At 45.5% G+C, this 22349-nt stretch overlaps 1 protein-coding gene across 1 annotated transcript in view; it reads right to left on the reverse strand.

Moving 5' to 3' along the window:
- The window catches only part of ccdc82 (coiled-coil domain containing 82), a 96365-nt gene that overhangs the window by 59738 nt on the left and 14278 nt on the right, over positions 1 to 22349 (reverse strand). Inside the window, exons 3-4 of the mRNA XM_041199488.1 lie at positions 19753 to 19930; positions 400 to 492 (exon numbers count right to left, since the gene is read on the reverse strand). Coding sequence (XP_041055422.1) covers positions 400 to 492; positions 19753 to 19930 — 271 coding nt within the window. The remainder of the gene's footprint in view (positions 1 to 399; positions 493 to 19752; positions 19931 to 22349) is intronic.

The following is a 22349-nucleotide window of genomic DNA, read 5'->3' on the forward strand; positions in this document are numbered from 1 at the left end:
CCTGTTCTTCAGGACTCAGCCAGTAGTGGTGCTACTGAACCACTCTTGGTGATGGATTCGGAAGTCCCCCACTAGTGGTCATTTGTTATGTGTGAAGCCTGACAGTACTACTAGTAGATTATTGAATTTATGGAGATATCACACTTGAGTTTGGTTCTGTCCTTACTCAGCAGTGGGTCACTGAATAGCATTCCAGGCTCATTTTACCCTCCATAAGCAATATGCATGGAGTCCAAATTTAATACTGCATTATTCCTTTTGCTGCAACTAAGATTGTCTAATTCAGCACACAATAGGAATCAAATGTTCCCATCTATATGACTCCGTTCTACAGTGGACAATGCCTTTATTCATTGAAATATGGGGATCTCCCATTTCCCTTTGTGAAGCAATACTCACCATACAAGGATTTGAGGAAATTGCCATCAAATGCATTGATCACCAAAGCTTTAACAACTCTTCTGAAGTGGGAGTAGAGATCATTGATGAGTACTAAAAACATAAATAGAAAGATAAATTTATATAAGTCCTTAATTCTTAATCTGACTTAAATACTGGCAGATTTCTTGTAGCATTGATCATGGTGCGTCAGTGCTTTTATAAGATCAAGGCTATTATGCCTAATAGTTATCAGGGACACTGGTGTACCAACATTAGGGTGTCCCTTTGGTGGGAAAGCACTAGGAACAGACCCAAGTTCTGATAGTACTGGATGGGGCCTCAGGATTTAGTCTCAGGATTTAGAGTGGGGGTGATGGGTGGGGTTGGTGGGAATAGACAAGGTACTGAGATGTTCTAGGAACAATGGGGTGGGTGCAGAGATCTGGGCAAATTGGAGAAGATTTCAGGGCCCAGAATTCAATAGTCTTGTAGTGAGGAGAACGTGGTTTGGGTATTGATGAATACTTAAAGAGGCTCACAGGATCTGGGCAATGTGGGAAAAATATAGTGAGTAGTGTCTTTGAGTCGAGTAAGAGTAAGCAAAGGGCTTCGGTGTATTAGGGGACAAAGTCTAGGGATATAGCTGAAGGTAGGAGAAGCATAAGCCAACAATTTTGTAATAGAACCCAAATTGACCACTTTCAAACCATCAGATTTCAACTCCCTTTTGCTATAAACGCTTTAATCATGGAAAATGATTCATCTCCAAGGAATAAGAACAATCTGGAAGAATTTGGGTTTTTTAAAAGACACTGTCCCTGAAAGGGTTAATGCAAGGGCTCTCGTTGATGCTGTTCCTGGAAAAGACAGCATTTTACAAGAAAAGGTAATTAAGCAGTTGTAAAGAAGCTGGAAGCCTCTTGACCCCGGTGAACTGTGTCCAAAAGGGTCACATGATGGTTTATGGCCTTGCAAAAAAACATGCTTTGGAAAACTGCATTTAAAAGCGGGTAGGCTGTTGTTGCTTTGGAGGAAACAAGAAGGATCAACTGGTTGGGTAAAGGAGACAACAGCTCCTGAAGCTCCAGACCCAGTCCAAAGCAGAGAGTGAATAGAAGTTGCTCTACATTCTGAAATTGACTGACTGTAAGTTTTCTTTGAAGTCAGCCTGAAAGGTATGGCAAGAGTCATCGATTGTTTCCCAGGCCAGTGCTGAGAAACCAACCATGTAACCTGGATGCCATTTGGTTTTATATTAAACTAATAATTTTGTTGTTTATTGAAGAAACCTGGGCTTTGAGTGATCATTCTGAAATTAATAGGTAAAGCATATATTTGGCCATATAGCCAGCTAGAAAAAGCATTTAAATATATTTTGTGACCCGTGGAGTAGTGAAACAAGAGATCGACAGTGCATTCTTCCCATCTTGGTCATAACACTTTGTGTTCCCCAGTCTGTCTGTAGCCACCTCTGCACCCACATCACTTTATTGTTTTCATGTTACTGCCTTGAAGCATTTAGGCTTAAAGTGTTTGCTTCTTAATGGATGTAAAATCAGTGAGACTATCTTCCACTTTGATGCCCTTAACTTGTTGAGAGGGCACATTGTTACAATTATGAGGCTTATAAGACTGTTATGTTTTGTGTGAGATGACTAAGACCTCACCCTGTACATTCTTTATAAATATAGATTTCCTCATGGCTATCTCTAAAATTTTAAAAACTGTACAAAGACCTTTTAAAATGGCTGAAGCTATACTTGTCTGTGACCCTCAAACAAAACGAGCTACCATGGCAATATCGCAGAAACTTGCACTTCGTTATCTCTGAAGAGACACTAATGGCCCCCTGTGGGCTGCAGAGACCATCTGCATTTCATAAGCCAGGCTCGCCAACCAGAGTCTGCTTGTCTGCTAAGACAAAGAGCCCTGAAATCTCCCTTTCAAGTCTTAATGATTGGAACCTTTAACCATCTCAGGAACCCTGATGAGGGATACACATCCCTTGTCAACGATAATATGGAGAGCTCAGAGTCATGTAACATGGAGCTCTAGCTTGTGTAACCAGCAATATTGCCTTGCTGTACAACAAAATCTCAGTCTGTCATTTTGCCATCTAACTAGCAGCAACACAGAAAAGGGGCTCTTTCCAGATTGAATACCTGGCTCCATCTGCATTGTTTCTACTGGAACTTCTGGACAGAATTTTGCCCTTGGTGGGTGTGCGGGCCCCACCGACTCGGCAGCGGGCAGACAGTCGACCCCCGCCACCAAAACGGGGCCCGCCGCTATTTTGAGTGGGCGAGCCAATTAAGGCCCGCCCAGCGGCCTGCCCAACAGGAAGCACTCTGTGCGGGGTGGGGGGGTGGGAGGACTCCCCAGCTGTCAAAGTGCGCTCTTTCGCGCATGCGCATGAAAGAGCGCACTGCTCCCTGAGACTAAGTGGTGTGTCAGGGAGATTAGTGACAGTGCAAAAAAACTTAAAAAATAGAAAAATAAAAATATTATTAACGTGTCCCCCTCATGTGACAATGTCACACGAGATGGGTCATGTTAATAAAAAGGACAAACTTTATTAAACTTTTTAAAAACGGACATGAAACCTCATCCCGCCAGTGGATGAGGTTTCATGAATTATTAGGAGTCCACTGGAGCTCCTGGCCTGCCCACCAGCCTTAAGGTTGGACGGGCAGGTTTTTACTTATCTTAATTAACTTGTCAATGGCCTTAATTGGCCATTGAAGGGGAAGATCATGCTGAAAAACCTCCCTCTCGGGTTTTGTCAATGAAACGACTGTCAAGAACTTTCCAACTCATAGAAGAGGCAATGGAAACCTTCACAGAGGATGACCCAAACAGAGAGCACTGTGCCAAAGTGAACAGGGTGATCAGTGATGGTATTAACTGTTACAGAGCAGTTGTGCAGGAGAAGCAAAAGAAAATAGTTCAACAGTCCTTGGATAAATTTTTCAAGGTTGTGGACGATCCTGGCCCTTCAACCCATTAACTCCACCAGGACCTGGCTGTTGCATGCCAGCTCATTGACTCTCCAGCTGCATTAAGTTTTCATTGACCAATTCCTCTCATGGGATGCAAGCAATTCCACCACATCAGCCTCATCCACTTCATCAAAGACAGCCTCCCTCACCAAGCTAATTACTTCACAGTGAATCTCAGGGGCAGCGCCGTGAGATTCTCCATGGCCACTAACACACTTGAGCCACAATTTCCACCACAAAATGTTCAGACACGACGACATGACTTCATCACATGAATCAGCAACGTTGTTGATGTCCTTGAGGATGTTGTAGTCACGCCAAAATTCCCTGAGTGATGGCACATTCCCACTATTTGCTGCCTTGATGAGTTGGGAGAAGGTATGGCTTAGATAGTAAGACTTCAATGTTGTTATTGCTCGCTGACCTTTTGGCTAGATGAATGAAGTTGTGTCGGGTGGCAGGAAAATCATCTTCACATTTTCAGACAACTCATCAAGGCTGACAGAATGACCTGGGCAATTATCCAAGAGGAGCAATATCTTGAAGGCGAGAATTTCTTTGGCAGGTTTGGCATACAGAGGGAACCATTCTTGAAAGAGTGCTCCCGTCATCCAGGCTCTCTTATTTGAACGCCAAATGACATGCAGATGCGCCTTGGAATAACCCCTTAATGCCCATGGTGTCTCAGACTAGTATACCATTAAGGGCTTAAACTTAAAATCTCCTGCAGTGTTTCCATCAAGCAGCATAGTCAGGCAATCTTTGGCAGCTTTAAATCCTGGCACAGTCCTCTCCTCTTTCAAAATGTAATCCTCTGCAGAAAACATTTCCAAAAAAGCCCCGTCTCATCAGCATTAAAAACTTGATTTGGTGAGTAGCCACCATCTCCAAAGGTTCTCTTCAAACGGGCAAGGAATTCATCAAGAATGTATCAGCATTAGCTGCTTCGCCAGTCACTTTAATGTTGTGCAGATAGGATTACCTCTTGAAACGCTCGAACCATCCATGACTATAGATGAAACTTTCTGACTGAGAACTTCACCCTGCTTATTCTGTAAGTTTTCTTACAGGCTTTTGGCTTTTTCTTGGATGACCATCAAACTAAGAGGCACCTGGCGTTGGTTTCGGTCTTCGATCCAGACTGCCGAGTGTTCTCCATTGTGCTGCTTCTAGACTGAATGACCCTATCAGCATTTAAAGATGTGACACTTTGGACACTTTGTTTGATTTTCTCAGTGTTACTATGGATTGTTCTTATTGTTGTAGGGAGTAGCCCAAAAACTCTATCAATATTGACTGCTCATTCTCCAGCCACAAGACATTCTAAAACATCCAAGTTCACTGCTAGGCTGATAATTTTTCTTGTTTTCTTTGCAGCAGCAGGCTCACTACCACCACTAGCTGGACATTTCTGGCTTATGTTTAAAGGCGATTCCAAGGTGATTTTGCAGCCCAAATCACAAGCCTGAAACAAGGGGCTTTAAAATTGCTCCTCTGCTTCACCTGCTGCAGACTTCAACAAGGCTGTCAGTCTCCTGAAGGGTACACCCTGTATTTTTCACTCATTCCAGCTCTAAGAGTATTGTAGGGTATTGGATGCCATTCGGTAGGTGTTAATGAATTCTTTGTAATGTTAAGTAGGTTAACTGTATGTATTTATTAACAAGAACTATACACATTTACAATTAAGGAGCTGTCTCCAAGCTTGCTTGTGCACACGGCTCTGTCCAACACGAGACTGACCCCTTGATGCAGGTCATGTGCTGTCTCACATCAGTGTGTGGGCAGTACTATGCTCAGTCCCACATTAACCCTATTTGCCAGACCCTTATACTACACTTCCCTCCAAGTCCTTAACCAACGTATTTCGAGTCATTCCAGTTTAACCCATGGCCTGAATCTTGCGTTCTGAGGTCGGGCTCATAATTCACATAAAATTGTACGAAATGATGTCAGGCGTGCGTCCCAATGTCATCACACACACATGCACTACTGAAGTCAGTGGGCACGTGCGAGAGTCAGAGCAGCGCTTGCCAACAATTAAAAGGCCAATTAAGGTCATTAAAAAGCCTATTGACCGCGGTTTTATGTTGCCCAAGCAATTTTTAGCTCATCAGACAGGCAAAACAGGTGGGCGGAAATCACATTTTAATCATTTCCTCATCCATGGGCGGAATAAAAGGCCCCTGGAGCAGCAGCACTTTCTCTGTCATTGCCAGTCCTTTGCTGTGTGAGTACAGAGTTGGCCCAGAGTTTCTTTGCATCTCATTTGATTGTCAAGCCTGCCTTTCAGCATCTCAGGTTCTCATCTTCCCCGGAAGGTTCCCCTGAGTATTGCAGCACAACGCTCCTTCATTTCCAAGGCACTGCTCCTCTGCATCCAATCTAATGGGGATAGTTTTTCTGCTGGTGGAGCCTCCTCTGAAGAGGAAGAGAGGGGCAGGAGGGAGAGGAGGCCAGGTGGTCATGTGCAGCATTCCAGGGACACATCTTTAAGAGGACAGGCACAGGCTCAGTTGCTGAAGAACCAGCAGGGAGGCCAAGACAGGAGGGTACGCCAAAGACACCACTAACCAGCGACTACAGTGCTCAGGCAGCTCTCCAACCACCTCCAGATGTCCAAGGTCCAGTGCTTTAGGAGACTTCCCCTCTCCAGGGACACAGTGACAGCAATATGTCACATGATAGGTCCGGAACTCGTCTCCAACTGCATGGGCGGCTACCCCATGCTGGTGACTTTGAAGGTCACAGTGGCCCTCAACTTCTCTGCCTCTGGTTCTTTACAGGGCTCAGTGGGGGATCTGTGTGGCATTTCTCAATCAGATTTGCAAGTTCATCCACTTCTGAAGAGATGAGGCGAGCCAGGCAGAGAGAGCATGAGGCTTCACTGAGATGACTGGGTTTCTCCACATCCAGGGTGTAATAGATTCCACTCACGTGGCCATCAAAGCACCAGCCAGTGAGCCGGGAGCTTTTGTAAACAGAAAGTGGTTCTGTGACAACAGGACACAGATTCTCCAAGTTTATGCCCATTACCCTAGGAGCTCACATGGTGCTTACGTCTTGCGGCACTCACAGGTACCAAGGCTGTTTGTGGCTCCTGCACAAGTGGACGGATGGCTCCTGGGTGACAAGGGCTATCCCTTGAAGAGGTGGCTGATTGACCCCACTTCATTACCCAAGAACTGAGGCCGAAGAGGGATACAGCAGGAGTCATGCCTCCACAGGGCAGTGGTGGAGAGGGACATTGGGCAGCTGAAGATGGGCTTCAGATGCCTGGACCAATCAGATGGAGCATTACAGTATCCTCCAGAGCCTGTCTCCCCCATATTCGTTGCATGCTGCACCCTGCACAACCTGTCTCTGTCAAGGGGGGACCCACTGGAGGCTGAGGAAAGTGAGGCAGCTCCACAGCCCAGAGAGGGTGACTCAAGTGATGGCTCAGAGGAAGAACCTGGGGAGGTGCAGGATGAGGACCTCGAGAAAACAGACAGGAACCCTCCTGGAGGCAGGGGCACCAGGGATACTTTGACCCAGCAACCTTCAGTTGGCATCCAAGGCAATGATTCCTCGTCAAGTCAATGGCACTGTCTCCTTTGCTAACAATCAGTAAATGAGAACCAAATCCAGTACACCAGCACCACATCATACCTTTACAAGCCTGTGCTGCACCACCTCACGCCCACTGACCTGGGTGGTGACCTCTGCTCAGGCTTTCTTCACCTTCTCTTGCTGTCCCTGTGCATTTGGATATGACGCCTAGCAATGATCTCCTTGACCAGCATTCCGAGGCACTCATCTGAGAAACAGGAGTGGGGGGGCAGATTGCCCACCCAGCTTGCCCTCCCACCTTCCAAAACCACCAGATGCTAAGGCCATGACTGCACACTAGGACATTTCTTGGATTGTTTCCAAACAGCTCCCTCAGTCTGCCCCATAACTCCTGGCAGCCTTCAGAGAGCTTCCATATTTTAAACACCCGCCATGTCCCCACTGGACCTGGCATCCGATGCTTCTGACCCCCCACACGGAAAACACATCCAGCAGTCTCATTTCACGTTTGCTGGGCTTTAATTGGCTGCCCAGAGTAAGATCGCATTCACAGCACTATCTCGGCCTGGAGCAGATTTTACTCTGCTTCCAGCCGGGCCAACTTCAGGCGCACCCAAAGGGTAGAATTCAGGCCCATGTACTTACATTGTTATTACCACCCCATCTTCCCCTTCAAGTCTCTGAGTTTATAGGTTCAGGCAGTCAGTAGGCCTTATTACCCTTCCATATCTCAGTCGCACCAGCGGCAGAGGAGTGGTAGGATCTTTCATTGTAAGTAAACTCTGTTGACTGGAAGGTTGTTCTGGCATCTGGGTATCTTCCTCAAGGTCTCTCCACTGTACTATGGGTCCTGAAATGAGGAGGAGACCTCTCTTGTTTCTCTTGACTGTACTGTCTGGGGTGCCAACCTGGTAGGATCAGGGTTGGACATTGTTCTTCCTGACAATAGTACCTTCTCTCTCTCGAGGTCTTTAATCCTTGAGATCTTGTCATCCAATCATAGTTGTGGCAAGTATTTGGCGCGGTGCCTTTTGTTGTAGGTAGAAGCTTATGCCTGTCTGTAGGGAAGCTGTCTTGCTTGGATGTCCTGATAATCCTTGATTACCAATCCTGATATTAGTATTTTCGGCAGATTGGAAGTTATGTGCCTCGCCAACCAGGAGTTTGGTGGGGTGAGGCTGCACTGTAACGGGGTGGACCTGTAGGTTAGCAGTGCTGTGGGAAAGACCTCATTCTTTTTTTTAGGAGGGCTTTTACAGTGTGGGCCCCTCTTTCGGTCTCCCAGTTAACCGTGGGTATCTTAGGGAGCTGGTACAGTGGTGGAAACCAGATGTGGTGGCAAAATGCACAAGTACTCATTTGAAAATTGTGGGTCATTAACATTCACAATCCTGTCCGGGATGCTGTGACTCATGAACATCTCTTTCAGTGCCCTAATTACTGCCTCTGTGGTTGTTGTATATAGTTGCTTCACCTCAAACCATCTGGAAAAGTGATCCACCACTAAAAGCAGCAGTATGCTGTTGCAGACAAATAAGTTGTTGCCTAGCCTCTCCCATGGCCTGGTGGGAAATTGTGTGGGAATGATGGGCTCTCTTTGGCCTTGTCTGTGCAGCACACACACCTGAAAGTTTGCTATGATGTCCTCAATAGCCCTGGAAATGCCTGGCCACCAGATAGCGGACTGAACCCATGCCCGGCACTTGGTGATGCCCAGGTGATCCTGGCGTATTTTTTGAAGGATCTCCGGCTGAAGGAAAACTAGGATGACAAGCCGCTCATTGTAGACCGGGAGATCATCTATGGCCGTAAAGTGATTTTGTTGGTCAAACTAAGCTTTCATGGTACCACCAGTTGGACTGGTGGCCACCCTTGTTGGCAGTAACGGTGGCTGCAAGTGCCATGCTCATCTCATATTTGTTCCTGGTGAATCTGTTTGCGTTTACTTGTATTTGCAGGCAGGTGTCTCCTTGTCAATTGGGAATACGCTTCCAGCTCTTCAATGAGATTGACATCCTGTTTTGCTGGAAGGCTACTGTCACCCTGGAAAGTGTGTCTGCCTGTTTGGTTTTTGCCTTGGATGCATACCGTCTCGGAGGTAAACCTCATGAGCATAGGCGGAATCTGGATTCTAGAAGGCATCTTTGCCAGCTCCTTTTCATCTACTAATGAGACCAGTGGCTTATGGTCTGTTTCAACTGGCAATATAATCCAAAAAATTCTAACATGCCCATGTGACTGCGAGGGCTTCCCTTTCTGTAATGGTGCATCTCATCGCTATGTCCAACACTCCTCTGGAAGCATAATAAACTGGTCAGTGATTTCCATCCAGTTGTTCCTGTACGCCTGTGGATGAGGCATCCGTTACTATGGTGTTGGGCAGGGATGGGTAGTAGTGGGGCAGAATGTCAGTGCCGAGTAGCATCGCGAGTGAATGTTTGTCCTTGATGTGAGTTCCAGGACCATGTCTGACCTTTCTTAAATAAATGCCTCAAAGGTTCTGTTACCTGTGCTAAATTTGGTAAAAGTTTTGCCAGCTGGTTCACCATTCCCAAGAATCACTGGAGCTCTGGAATCAAGTATGGAGCTGGAAATTCACTAATGGATTTAGTTTTCTGTAGGTCCACCATGATGCCGTTATTACTGACGATGTGGCTCAGGATCTCCTCAGGGTAGTGTCCTAAGCCCAACCATCTTCAGCTGCTTCATCAATGACCTTCCTTTCATCATAAGGTCAGAAGTGGGGATGTTCGCTGATGATTACACAATGTTCAACACCACTTGTGACTCCTCAGATAATGAAGCAGCCCATGTGCAAATGCAACAAGACCTGGACAATATCTAGGCTTGGGCTGACAAATGGCAAGAAACATTTACACCACACAAGTGCCAGGCAATGACCATCTCCAACAAGAGAGAATCTAACCATCACCCGTTGGCATTACTATCGCTGAAACCCCCACTATCAATATCCTGGGAGCTACTATTGACCAGAAATTGAACTGGACTAGCCTTATAAATATTGTGGCTACAAGAGCAGGTCAGAGGCTAAGAATTCTGCAGCAAGTAACCCATCTCCTGACTCCCCAAAGCCTGTTCTCCAGTTACAAGGCACAAGCCAGGAGTGTGATGGAATACTTTCCAATTGCTTAGATGACTGCAGCTCCAACAACACTCAAGAAGCTTGAGATGGAGATGTCTGCTGCTAGTTTGATTCAAGCAGCCATTGTTTAAAATTGTTTCCAGGCTGAGTGCGAGTACCATTGCAGCGGAAACCTGCCAAAACCGGCAAACATGGATAAAGCCGTTGTCTTCAAACAAACACTTCAAACACTCCGTCAACACCATCCAGGACAAAGCAGCTTGCTTGATTGGCTCCTCATCCACAAACATTCATTCCCTACACCACAGACACACAGTGACAGATTTGTACACCATCTATAAGCTGCACTGCAGAAATTCACCAAGGCTCCTTAGGCAGCACCTTCCAAGCCCACGACCACTACCATCTAGAAGGACAAGGGCAGCAGATACATGGGAAAACCACCACCCAGAAGTTCCCCTCCAAGCCACTCACCATCCTGACTTAGAAATAAATCGCTGTTCCTTCACTGTCGCTGGGTCAAAATCCTGGAACTCCCTTCCTACCACATAGACTGTAGCAGCTCAAGAAGGCAACTCACCACCACCATCCCAAGGCAATTAAGGAAGGGCAATAAATGCTGGCCCAGGCAGCACCACCCACATTCTGTAAATGAATTTAAAAAAGGGAACTGAATAAATGTTTTGGAGAATTCACATTTCTCATTTAACATCAGCCCTGCTTCCTGCAGGCTCCCTAAGACTTCTGTGAATCTCCCCACCCTTGTCCCATGAACCAATACATCATCCATGTGGCAAATGACCCCCTGTAGGCCCTGCAAAATGGCCGACATAAAATATTTCTGGGGTTGAAGTGATTCCAAACGGCAGGCGGGAAAAGCAGAATGTGTCGAAGGGGGTAATGACTGTGGTCAGCAGCCTGGATTTTTCATCAAGGGGAAGTTGCCAAAACCTGCTGTTGGCATCTAGCTTTGAAAATACTGTGCTCTTCGAGAGTTTAGTCAGGCTTTCGTGCACTGAGGCAAAAACAGAAATATGTGGAAAAACTCAGCAGGTCTGGCAGCATCGGCGGAGAAGAGCAAAGTTGATGTTTCGAGTCCTCATGACCTTTCAACAGAACTAAGTAGAAATAGGAAAGGGGTAAAATATAAGCTAGTTTGGGGGGGGTGGGGGGGAAGAAGTGGGGGGGCTGGGGGCTTGTTGGGACAAGCAAGCAGTGATAGGAGGAGATAATCAAGAGATGTCACAGACACAAGAACAAAGAGGTGTTGAAGTTGGTGATATTATCTAAAAGAATGTGCTAATTAAGAGTGGAGAGCAGGACAAGCAAGGTAGCTCTAGTGGGGGTGGGGTGAAATAAACAGAGGGTAAAATACATTTAAAAATAATGGAAATAGGTGGGAAAAGAAAAATCTATACAAATTATTGGAAAATACAAAAGGGTGGGGGAAGAAACGGAAAGGGGGTGGGGATGGAGGACAGAGTTCAAGATCTAAAGTTGTTGAATTCAATATTCAGTAATGTAAAGTGCCTAGTCGGAAGATGAGGTGCTGTTCCTCCAGTTTGCATTGAGCTTCACTGGAACAATGCAGCAGGCCAAGGACAGACATGTGGGCAAGAGAGCAGGGTGGAGTGTTAAAATGGCAAGCGACAGGGAGGTCTGGGTAATGCAGACATATCTGCAAAGCGGTCACCCAGTCTGCGTTTGGTCTCTCTCCAATGTAGAGGAAACCGCATTGGGAGCAACGAATGCAGTACACTAAGTTGGGGGAAGTGCAAGTGAAATGCTGCTTCACTTGAAAGGAGTGTTTGGGCTCTTCGACGGTGAGGAGAGAGGAAGTGAAGGGGCAGGTGTTGCATATTTTGCATTTGCATGGGGAGGTGCCGTAGGTGGGGGTTGAGGAGTAGGGGGTGATGGAGGAGTGGACGAGGGTGTCACGGAGGGAACAATCCCTTCAGAATGCCGCCGTTGGGGTAAAGGGAAGATGTATCTGGTGGTGGCATCATGCTGGAGTTGGCGGAAATGGCGGAGGATGATCCTTTGAATGTGGAGGCTGGTGGCGTGATAAGTGAGGACAAGGGGGACCCTATCATGTTTCTGGGAGGGAGGAGAAGGCGTGAGGTTGGATGTGCGGGAGATGGGCCGGACACGGTTGAGGGCCCTGTCAACTGCTGTGGGTGGAAAACCTCGGTTAAGGAAGAAGGAGGACATGTCAGAGGAACTGTTTTTGAAGGTAGCATCATCAGAACAGATGTGACGGAGGCGAAGGAACTGAGAGAATGGGATGGAGCCCTTACAGGAAGAGGGGTGTGAGAAGCTGTAGTCAAGGTAGCTATGGGAGTCGGTAGGCTTGTAATGGATATTGGTGGACAGTCTATCACCAGAAACTGAGACAGAGAGGTCAAGGAAGGGAAGGGAAGTGACAGAGATGGACCATGTGAAAATGATGGAGGGGTAGAGATTGGAAGCAAAATTAATAAATTTTTCCAGGTCCCGACGAGATCTCCTCCTATCACTGCTTGCTTGTCCCAACAACCCTGCCCTGCCGCCACCCCCCACCTTCCCCCCTACCCCCCCCACCCCCTTAAACTAGCTTTTTTTCACCCCTTTCCTATTTCCACTTAGTTCTGTTGAAGGGTCATGAGGACTCAAAACGTCAATTATTTTCTTCTCCGCCAATGCTGCCAGACCTGCTGAGTTTTTCCAGGTAATTCTGTTTTCGTTTTGGATTTCCAGCATCTGCAGTTTTTTGGTTTTTTCATCCACTGAGGACCTGAAATGGATTTCTCTGACTATGGCTTTATTGAGCGGTGTCAGGTTGACATAAATACTTTTTTGAGACTGAGACTATACGGTTGATTGTGTGATGGGCAGATGACACTAAATGTGTCTCATCTCATCCAGCTGCTGCTGCACTTGTTTCTTGAGTGTCTGGGGAATCTTTTGTGGTGTGAATAGGCACACAGATTTAGCATCCTCCCTCAGTTTGACCGTGTATATGTTTTTCAGTCGCCCCAGTCCTGTAAAGAGCTTCAGGAGCTCACTTTTATACATGGAGCCAGGCCCTTGTTGGTTGATCTCTTCAATGTTTTATAAAAAGGTTAAGTTCAACACAGGCTTGCAGCTTAGTAGTGAGTAGTCCATGAACTGGGTCTCTTGGGTTCTTCTATCTGTGTCGCCTGCAGGGTGCCTTTCACCAGGAACTTTATGCCTCCCACTCCGTATAGGTGTGTCGTCGGTGACATCAGCTGTTGGGTCACCAGCCATGGTTCTCTGTCTGACAGAAACTTGCCCTTGTGCCCAATTTAAAGTTTGTGAAATGGCCGTTAACCAAAATGTCCATATTCCAAAATGAAAATCCAGGATCTTTGACCTCACCCAAGAAGCTCTGTTGTGTGTTCTTCGGTGTGCAGCCGGTTAGGGTATTGCTTCCCTTGGCCTGGAGTCTCCCTGTTTCTGTGCTGTTTAACTAACTGGACGGTGGCATTTCCTTTGCACCACAGTTTACTTTCTCCTCTTAAAATGGACCTGCGCTGCACACAGAATTCAGACCGCCTATCAATCTGGATAGTTTTCTCAAGGGTTAGATATTCCTTCGCTTGCAGCATGTCTGAGAGTGTGTCTTCTGCTACTCCTATTCTATCCCTGATAAGTTCAGATTTCAGGTTTCCATATTCGCAGCCTTCAGCCACCCTGTACACATCATTAATGAATGAGTCGGCAGGTTCTCCTGGCTGCTAAACGCACTATTAAATTTAGCTCTTTTGAAGATTTTGTTACTTCTTAGGTTAAAATAAACATTGAATGATTTTAGTGCTTCTTCAAATGAAGCAGATGATTCATTCTTTCCTTGTGTAACAATAATGCTGTCCGCTATCAGCCATACTGAATAAAGCAGTGTGTTAACTTGTTCAACTTCTGTCTTTTCATCCAGATCTGAAGCAATCCTGTATCAAAGGATTTTTTTTCTCTAAAGTCCCCAGTTATCAGATTGATCCGGGCTTTGGATAAGTCCAAATTGATCTGGAAGAGTAGATTTCTGATCTGTGGTTAAAAAATTTTAAAGTGGAGTTTCAGCTTTAAGAAGTGCTGAAATTCAAGATGGCGCCGCCGTTTGTTTGAAGACAAAGGCTTTATCCATGTTTGGCGGGTTTCCGCTGCAATGGTACTCGCACTCAGCCTTGAAACAGTTTTAAACAATAGCTGCTTGAATCAAACTAGCAGCAGACATCTCCATCTCAGCACTATGCTTTAGGGTCACAAAAGCATCCAATCATGACCTTTGCTGGTCTTTTAAGCTGATTCTTTTGTCATAATTCACAGAATCACAGGCTCATACAGTGCAGAAGAGGCCCTTCGGCCCATCGATTCTGCACCGACATGTGAGAAACACCTGACCTACCTACCTAATCCCATTTACCAGCACTTGGCCCAAAGCCTTGAATGTTATGATGTGCCAAGTGCTCATCCAGGTACTTTTTGAAGGATGTGGGGCAACCCGCCTTCACCACCCTCCCAGGCAGCGCATTCCAGGTCGTCACCAGCCTCTGGGTATAAAAGCTTTTCCTCACATCCCACCGAAACCTCCTGCCCCTCACCTTGAACTTATGTCCCCTCGGGACTGACCCCTCAACTAAAGGGAACAGCTGCTCTCTATCCACCCTGTCCATGGCCCTCATGATCTTGTACACCTCGATCAGGTCGCCCCTCAGTCTTCTCTTCTCCAACGGCAACAACCCAAGTCTATCCAACCTCTCTTCACAACTTAAATGTTTCATCCCAGGCAACATCCTGGTGAATCTTCTCTGCACCCTTTCCAGTGCAATTACATCCTTCCTATAATGTAGCGACCAGAACTGCACACAGTACTCCAGCTGTGGCCTCACCAAGGTTCTATAAAACTCCAACATGACCTCCCTACTTTTGTAATCTATGCCTCGACTGATAAAGGAAAGTGCCCCATATGCCTATTTCACCACCCTACTAACATGCCCTTCCGCCTTCAGAGATCTATGGACACGCACGCCAAGGTCCCTTTGTTCCTTAGAACTTCCCAGTGTCATGCCGTTCATTGAATACTTCCTTGTCAAATTACTCCTTCCAAAGTGTATCACCTCACACTTCTCAGGGTTAAATTCCAGCTGCCACTTATCTGCCCATTTCACCATCCCGTCTATATCTTCCTGTAGCCCAAGACACTCAACCTCACTGTTAACCACCCGGCCAATCTTTGTGTCATCCGCAAACTTACTAATCCTACGCCCCACATAGTCATCTATGTCATTTATATAAATAACAAATAATAGGGGACCCAGCACAGATCCCTGTGATAAACCACTGGACACTGGCTTCCAATCACTAAAGCATCCTTCCATCATCACCCTCTGTCTCCTACAACTAAGCTAATTTTGAATCCACCTTATCAAATTACCCTGTATCCCATCTGCATTTGCCTTCTTTATAAGGTTCCCATGTGGAACCTTGTCAAAGGCTTTGCTGAAATCCATATAAACTACATCAACTGCACTACCCTCATCTACACACCTGGTCACCTCCTCAAAAAATTCAACCAAATATGTTAGGCATGACCTCCCTCTGACAAAGCCATGCTGACTATCCCTGATCAAACCTTGCCTCTCCAAGTGGAGATAAATACTCTCCTTCAGAATTTTCTCCAATAGTTTCCCTACCACTGACGTGAGACTCAATGGCCTGTAGTTCCCTGGCTTATCTCTACAATCCTTCTTAAATAACGGAACCATATTAGCTGTTCGCCAGTCCTCTGGCACCTCCCCTGTGGCCAGGAAGGAATTAAAAATTTGGGTCAAAGCCCCTGCGATCTCCTCCTTTGCCTCCCTCAGTAGTCTGGGACACAAATCATCCGGACCTGGAGATTTGTCCACTTTTAAGCCTGCCAACACCTCCAATACCTTGTCACTCCCTATATCAATTTGCTTGAGAACCTCACAGTCTCTCTCCCTGAGTTAGATACCTTCATCCTCATTCTCTTGGGTGAAGACAAATGTGAAGTATTCGCTCAACATTCTAGCGATGTCCCCTGGCTCCACCCATAGATTGCCCCCTTGGTCCCTTATGGGCCCTACTCTTTCTCTGGTTATCCTCTTCCCATTGATATACTTATAGAATATCTTGGGATTTTCTTTACTTTTACCAGCCAGAGCTTTCTCATATCCCCTCTTTGCTCTCCTAATTCCTCAGAATTAATTTTTTTTCCCACTCTGAGCGCCGGCTCGGAAATCTGTTTTCTCCGGCTGAATCTTTAAACGGCAATTTCTGACCACTGAACTATTCAAAAGTTTCTCAGGACTTGCAGTATCCTGGAATTTAAAAGGTTTAGCTCACCCCTGCTAGGTCTGCTGACTCTGCCCTCTGGGAATTGAAGCTGGACTTCCAAGAGATTCTACAGAGTCTTCTGCTGCAGTGAAGAATTTTATATTTCTGCCTTCAGCTTCCAAGCCTCTCTGTGAAGCATTTCCCTGGCAATTTTCCACTATACACCTGCTTCCTGAGCTTTTCTTCTGGTCAGAATACTTCTTCAAATTTTTCTTTAGTCTACAGGATTTTATTTTTGCGGGATTTGGGGCTTTTTCATTCACTGCCACCATGTTGTAGGGTGCAGGATACTGTTCAGTATGTCTTAAAGGAGTCTTTTGAGGCCTTAAGTAGGTTAACTGTATGGGCAGGATTTTTCCCTCATCGGGCAGCCCGACCCAAACAAGAGTAAAACAGTGCGCGGTGACGTCGGGCGAGCGTCTTGATGTCATCACGCACTCTCGCGATATTTTGCTCGGCGGGTGCACACAAGAGGTGGCAGCATACTGCCAACAATTAAGAGGCCTACCAAGGCCCTTAAGCAATTAATTAAATAGGACTTTTCGCTGCCTGTAAAAGTGTTTGGTTGGCGGGCAGGCAAAAAGGCCAAGCGGCCTTTGGATTTTTTATGTGCAATGAGGACGCCAATGACGACGCACAATGACAGAAAAATGGAAATTGCAACGTAATTCAGAGAAACAGACGCAGAAAACTAAATGGCTTTGAAAGGAAACAACGTTAAATGGGGCAGCTTAAAGCGAGGACAATGTATAAGCTTCGGTCTCCCAGAAGTTTTAGTTTCCAATCCCAGTTTCAGTCTTAGTTTCCTGAGAAACTGGAAGGGTCAGTTTCCTTTCTCAGTTTCCCTTTTCAATTAGTGTCTGTCTCAAAAGAGATGGTTTGAAACCAAGGATTCCATCACGTTTCCCCACCTTGGGAAGAAGAAAGCTTTACTGTGGTAAGGTTATCTTCACAACAGCTTCAAAATATGACAAGTTCTTATCATCCAAAACATTTTAACAAATAGCTTATTACATACAACTGGAGATTTTTTCTGCAGAACCTTTCCAAAAACACCCAGTGAATTATGATCAGTGTAAATTAATGTCTCTCTTTGTTTATTTGAAACATGCATTTCAAATTGTTGAAGAGCCCAGACAAGACATAATGAGCCTCAACTTCCGCGGAGCGGTAATCAGAGCCAGATTGAGATAAGAAACTAGGAGCGGAGTAGCAAAGTCCTTTCAATCCTTTCTCACCTAGCCTTCCAACTCAGACCAGGCGAGAACTCTGTAGTGCAGCACACTCCTGAGGCCTTCTGTTGAGGGCTGCAGAGTCGGATGCAAGAAGGCCACACCCCCTTTTTACAGCACCAGCTGCCGCAAAGCAGGTAAGTTTAAAGGTCCAGTCACTTTCAAGCCATGGAGAAGGTAGGTTTGTATGAGAAGTGGGTCGGGGTTGGGAGGGGTCCAGATGTTCCAGGGGGGTGGGGGGGGGCGGTGGTTGTGCAGTCAGTGGGAGTAGCGGGGTAGTCCTGTGGGGTCAAGGGGATAGGGGGAGTGGTTGGGAGTTCTGGGATAGTTAGTAGAATAGTAACCCATAAGCTAAAAGTAGTTTTAATTCTTCTAACTTTCTCTGGGTAACTATTGCTGTTTGACAGTCGGAACCATCCGAAGTTTGCAATTTAAATCACATTATTGGATGGTTCTCAGTGCAAGGCAAGTGTCCATCAGAAGTCTGCACTTCCCAGGCAATTGCTGTGCAATCCTTATCTAGAAAACTTCCCCAGACTTTGGGGTACCCCCCAGATAAACTGCCTTGGAGCTCGGGAGTTACAGGCCACTGTTTCCTTCTCAATTGTGGAGTATTTGTATCCATCTGCCGGAACCTTAGTTTTCCTTATTTTGAAAATCCCAAGGCCTTCCAGGTGTGACCTAATAGCCATCGGTACGCTCTTTCTAAATTCTTCCATTATTATTGCTTCTTTCACATTCTCAAAAGTCTCCTCGAACTTCATTGACCAAAATTGCCAGTCAAACAATATTTCTTTCTCCATAACAAATTCTACAAATGTTTGATTCTGTCTTTTCTTCAAAGGCCAACATTTTAATTGATAGCCTTCAGGGAGAAGCTCATGAGCAATAGGTACCGCAGTTTTAATCATTTCATAATCTGAAGATTGTTCATCCAACAGGCTTGAATAAACATCCAATGTTTTCCCTACTAAGACACTTTGCAAAGGAGTGATCCACTTCTCTTATGGGCAAGCTAGTTTTGTGGCAGTTTTCTCAACAAACACAAAGTACCTTTCAACTCCTTCCTCACTAAATTTAGGCACGAGGCGAATATTCCCACCTAAATCAGCTGCCATGAATACTTCAATTTGTGCCTGTTAACAGTAACCCTGCTGTTTCAACCTAGGGTGTTCATTGATGGCTGCTTGGGGTTAAGGGCTACCCCCTTCAACCATGGCTAATGACACCAATCTTCAACCCCACAGTGCCACAGCAATCAGACACTATGCAAACCAAGTCACCAAGAGGAGAGTCATCGAACTATCATCAGGGTCCCTAAGCAATGCTTCAATTCCTAGTGCTAGTTGCAATATGTTCCAGACAGAGTTCCTAAATAATACTCAACTGCTGTGTCCTACACAATAAATGCATTAGTGCCCAGAGAATTGGAGCTGCAGAAGGCAGTTGAGAAATGAAGTCGATGAAAAGTAAAATCTGGCTGGGTGTAAAATAGACATCCAATCCGATACCATCAGATTCTACTGGACAGGATAAGTCAAATGACTTTCAAAGATACAGAAACCATAGAAAAAGAAAATGTGAGAGAGGAAGGAAGAAAAGATGAGAATGAAAGACAGAATAAGTGAAAGACAAGCCGAAAAATGGAAAGAATTTTCAGAAGCAATTAGAGAGTGAGTGATACTGCAGGAAGATACAGACACTTTATTTCAAATTTAGTTGACTATGACACAGGAGATCAATGTTTTTAAAAACAGTTCATTAGTCCTTGATCAGTTGGAATTGATTTTTAAATTGTTATTTGCTCACAAGTGTTAAATTGGAACATTTCTGCACCTAGCTTAAACTTATCTAACTTGAGAAAACTTAACACTGCCATCACTTGCAAAACATAAAATTACTCCAGTCCTTTCATCTTAATGAAATCAAATATAAGAAAATCAAAATCCAGTTAAAAATAAATGAATATTTAATTTTTCTCCAAAACTCTGCAAACAACAATACATGGAATTAGGATGTAATTGGTCAGTGTTGTGGCCATATTGAGTTAATGACATTTATCTCCTGCCTCCTGATTCTACTAGGTTAGTAAGAGAAATCTCATGAAAATAGAAAGCCCATTATTACTTACGCTTTGGAAGATGCTTTGCCAGGAGAGACTTTGATGATTTGGGTTGCCCTGGTGTTGTCACATGGGGCTCTTTTTCATCAAAAACAATGAAGTCTTTTAAACTGTCATTTTCCCACTCTGTATCAGAGGTGCTTTCCACCTGGGACAGAGAAGATGGCCTAGACTCTTCTTCTGATTCCTGATGAGCAGACAAGATAGATATCACAATATCTTGAAAATCAAAGGGATTCACGAGTTAATGCCACTTACACAATGAATCCAATCCTGTATAAATCCATCCTATCATTTTACCCTATTAATTTAGTGTCTTAGAAGATGTAACTGAGTACACATAAGACCACTGCGATTAAAGTCTGTGAAATATTTTCCTGATTCTAAATGAAGTCAAGTAAATCTCAGGCTATTAATTTAACATAGCAAAACACATTATTCAGCCTGACCCCAACTGTATTCACAGTGACACATGAATGATCCTGTTCAACTGTTATATTTGATGATCTCTGGTTATGCACCATACAGGAATTACCAGCTGCGACTGAAGTGAAGAAGATAGTTTTGGTCTCCACCCAGATTTACCTTTCTGGTTCCAAGTGGGTTGCTGTTAAATAAATGCATTATAATGACTCCCAGAAGAATGAGCGAGGGGTATTGTCACTGGACTGCTAATCCCAGGGTAATGTACTGGGGACATGGGTTCAAATCCCACCACGGCAGATAAAAAAATCTGGAACTAAAAGGCTAATAACGCCGATTGTCGGAAAAACCCATCTGGTTCACTAATGCCTCTTTAGGGAATGAAATCTGCTGTCCTCACCTGGTCTGGTCTATATGTGACTCCAGACCCACAGCAATGTGGATGACCCTAAAATGGCCTAGCAAGCCACTCAGTTGTATAAAACTGCTACAAAGTCTAAAAAGAATGAAACCAGACAGATCACCTGGCATGGACCTATGCACCAGAAATGACAACAGCAAACTCAACCCTTTTGAGCCTGCAAAGTCCTCCTCAGTAACATCTGGGGGGCTAGTGCCAAAATTGGGATAGCTGTCCAACAGGCTAGTCAAGCAACAGCCTGACATAGTCATACTCATGGAATCAAACCTTATAATATTCCAGACACCACCATCACCATCCCTGGGTATGTCATGTCCCACCAGCAGGATAGACTGAGCAGACGTGGCGGCACAGTTGTATACAGGTGGGAGGGAGTCCTCAACATCAACTGCTAATCACATGAAGTCTCATGGCATCAGGTCAAACATGGGCAAAGAAATCTCCTGCTGATTACAACATACCATCCACCCTCAGATCATGAATCAGTTCTCCTCCATGTTGAACACCATTTGGAGGAAGCACTGTGGTTGGCAAGGGTGCAGAATGTACTCTGGGTGGGGGACTTCAATGTCTATCACCAAGAGTGGCCCAGTGGCACCACTACTGACCGAGCTGGCCAAGTCCTAAAAGATATAGCTGATAGACTGGGTCTGCAGCAGATGGTGAGGTAAAATATAAGCATCCTCAGCGTAGATGCATCTGTCCACGACAGTATCAGTCAGAGTGACCGCTGCACAGCCCTTGTGGAGCCGTTCCATCTTCACATTGTGGATAGCCTTCATCATGTGGTATGGCACACAATGCTAAATGGGATAGATTTTGAACAGATCCAGCAACTCAAGGCTGGGCATCCATGAGGCACTGTGGGCCATCAGCAGCAGCAGAATTCTGCTCAACTACAGTCTGTAACCTCATGGTATGGCATATCTCCCACTCTACCATTACCATCAAGCCAGGGGATCAACCCTGGTTCAATGAAGAGTGCAGGAGGGCATGCCAGGAGCAGCACCAAGCATACCGAACAATGAGGTGTCAACCTGGTGAAGCTATAACACAGAACTATTTGCGTGCCAAGCAGCAAGCGATAGACAGAGCTAAGCAATTCTACAACCAATGGGATCAGATCTAAGCTCTACAGTCCTGCCATATCCAATGAATGGTGGTGGGCAATTAAATAACTTACTGATGGAGGAGGCTCCACAAAAATCCCCATCCTCAATGATGGAGGAGCTCAGCACATCAGTGCAAAAGATAAGGCTGAACATTTGCTACAATCTTCAGTCAGAAGTGCCAAGTGGATGATCTATCTCGGCCTCCTCTGGAGGTCTACAGCATCACAGATGCCAGTCTTCAGCCAATACAATTCACTCCATGTGATATCAAGAAATGGCTTAAGGCACTGGATACTGCAAATACTATGGGCCCTGACATTATTCCAGCAATAGGACTGAAGGTTTGTGCTCCAGAACATGCCACGCCCCTAGCCAAGTTATTTCAGTACAGCTACAACACTAGCATCTACCTGGCAATGTGGAAAATTGTCCAGAAAACGCAGGACAAATCCAACGCAGCCAAATTCTGCCCCATCAGTCTACTCTTCATCATCGGTAAAGTGATGGAAGGGGTCATCAACAGTGCTATCACGTGGCACTCGCTTAGCAATAACCTGCTCTCTGATGCTCAGTTTGGGTTCCGCCAGGGCCACTCAGCTCCTGAGCTCATTACAGCCTTGGTTCAAACATGGACAAAAGAGCTGAACTCC

Source organism: Carcharodon carcharias, chromosome 11 (assembly GCF_017639515.1).
Source record: "Carcharodon carcharias isolate sCarCar2 chromosome 11, sCarCar2.pri, whole genome shotgun sequence".
Lineage (NCBI taxonomy): Eukaryota > Metazoa > Chordata > Chondrichthyes > Lamniformes > Lamnidae > Carcharodon > Carcharodon carcharias.